The 2,023-nt window shown below is 53.9% G+C and overlaps 1 protein-coding gene across 1 annotated transcript; it reads left to right on the top strand.

Moving 5' to 3' along the window:
• The first annotated feature begins 24 nt into the window (after positions 1-24).
• Positions 25-1,105, top strand: LOC117800473 (potassium voltage-gated channel subfamily G member 3-like). Its single transcript, XM_034653014.1, has one exon. It carries the CDS (start codon positions 85-87, stop codon positions 751-753), a length of 669 nt encoding a protein of 222 aa, XP_034508905.1. The 5' UTR covers positions 25-84; the 3' UTR covers positions 754-1,105.
• Positions 1,106-2,023: the final 918 nt, after the last annotated feature.

A 2,023-nucleotide genomic window follows, 5' to 3' on the forward strand; every position in this document is an offset into this window, starting at 1 on the left:
CCCCCGTCGGCCAACGGCAGGCAGGCCCCGCGCGGCGGCCGGGGGGCGGCGGCCTCGGGCCTCGGGGCCTCGGGGCGGCCAGCCATGACCTTCGGGCGCAGCGGGGCGGCCTCGGTGGTGCTGAACGTGGGCGGCGCCCGGTACTCGCTGTCCCGGGAGCTGCTCAAGGACTTCCCGCTGCGCCGCGTGAGCCGGCTGCACGGCTGCCGCTCGGAGCGCGACGTGCTCGAGGTGTGCGACGACTACGACCGCGAGCGCAACGAGTACTTCTTCGACCGGCACTCGGAGGCCTTCGGCTTCATCCTGCTCTACGTGCGCGGCCACGGCAAGCTGCGCTTCGCGCCGCGGATGTGCGAGCTCTCCTTCTACAACGAGATGATCTACTGGGGCCTGGAGGGCGCGCACCTGGAGTACTGCTGCCAGCGCCGCCTCGACGACCGCATGTCCGACACCTACACCTTCTACTCGGCCGACGAGCCGGGCGCGCTGGGCCGCGACGAGGTGCGACCTGGAGGGGCCGAGGCGGCCCCCTCCAGGCGCTGGCTCGAGCGCATGCGGCGGACCTTCGAGGAGCCTACGTCGTCGCTGGCCGCGCAGATCCTGGCCAGCGTGTCGGTCGTGTTCGTGATCGTGTCCATGGTGGTGCTGTGCGCCAGCACACTGCCTGACTGGCGCGCCGCGGCGGCCGACAACCGCAGCCTGGATGACCGGAGCAGGTACTCCGCCGGCCCTGGGAGGGAGCCCTCCGGGTAGGACGCACTGCTTCTCTGGCCGTCCCGTCCGTCCTGTCGCGTCTGTCCGTCCCGTCCGTCGGTGCCGTCTCCGTCCTGTTCACCTCCGGGCTGCCAGCCAGACCGGGTTGCGGGCCCAGCGAGGCCAGCCAGGGGACGGGTTGGCCCTCACTCCCCACTCCTATTTTCCTGGCACCAGGCGGCTGTGGTCCATACACTAGACTCTCTTCTGGAGGGCGAATCGCGAGGCATGGGGAGGGGCAGGTAGAGATAAACAAGCCTCCCATCTTTTAGTTTACTTTTGAGCATATAGCAACTAGTTAATTAGATGTCCCTAAACTTTGTTAGTATTCAACAGTTTAACCTTGGGCTAAGAGCAGCTTGAATTATTTGCCAGTTTTTGGTGGTGTTTGAAAAGATGAAGTCTTGTGAAATATGGTCTACTATACACTGGCCACACATTGTATACGCTTAGCATAATATGTGCTTTAACAGAATTGTTTTATTATAAAGGAGATTAACTTAACGGTAGACTCTAAATAATGGACGTCTGTGCCCTTTTCTCTCTTCTTTTCCAATGGAGATAGCAAAGCACCTGTCCATCGTTTGGTACCAAAGATACACACTGTGACTTTCAGAAGGATCTTCAGTATGGGGAGGGAAAAAATCACTACCTTGGAAAAGAAGAAATACTTAAACTGCCCCAAATCCAGAAACAGTATTGGAGTAGTTCATAGTTTTTCTTTTCAGTTTATTAGGATGAAAGAAAAATATTTTAATCTTTCCTTCTATCGTGTTTACCTTTCAATAGAGATAACACTTCTGTTTTTAGCACTAGTGAGTTTATTTTGCATATTTGGTAGGAGGAATAAACAGTAAAGTTGGAATTTCAAGGGAGACAGTCTCTTTGGGCACAAACACAAAATTGTATGTTCTGGTTTACTTTTGATGCTGTTTTTAATATTTTATTAACTTAAAAAAATATTTGTTTGAGGGAGAGAGACACAAATGTGGGGGGAGGGAGCAGAGGGAGAGGAACAAGCAGATTCCAGGCTGAGCAGGGAGCCCCATGAGCAGGGAGCCCCATGCTGGGCTCCATCCCAGGACACTGAGATATCATGATCTGAGCTGAAGTCAGACACTTAACAGACTAAGCCACCCAAGCACCTCTTTAATACTGTTTTAAGAGGCCTCCTCCATTCATTTTTATTTGTTTTATTTATTTATTTTTCCTCCATTCATTTTTAAAGTTAGGTTGTGCCTGATAATCTTTTCCTGATAGACATGTACAT

Source organism: Ailuropoda melanoleuca, unplaced genomic scaffold (genome assembly GCF_002007445.2).
Source record: "Ailuropoda melanoleuca isolate Jingjing unplaced genomic scaffold, ASM200744v2 unplaced-scaffold70900, whole genome shotgun sequence".
NCBI lineage: Eukaryota > Metazoa > Chordata > Mammalia > Carnivora > Ursidae > Ailuropoda > Ailuropoda melanoleuca.

Excerpts from the sequence above, each read along its gene's own strand:
- LOC117800473 (XM_034653014.1), top strand. The coding sequence starts at position 85 with ATGACCTTCGGGCGCAGCGGGGCGGCCTCGGTGGTGCTGAACGTGGGC.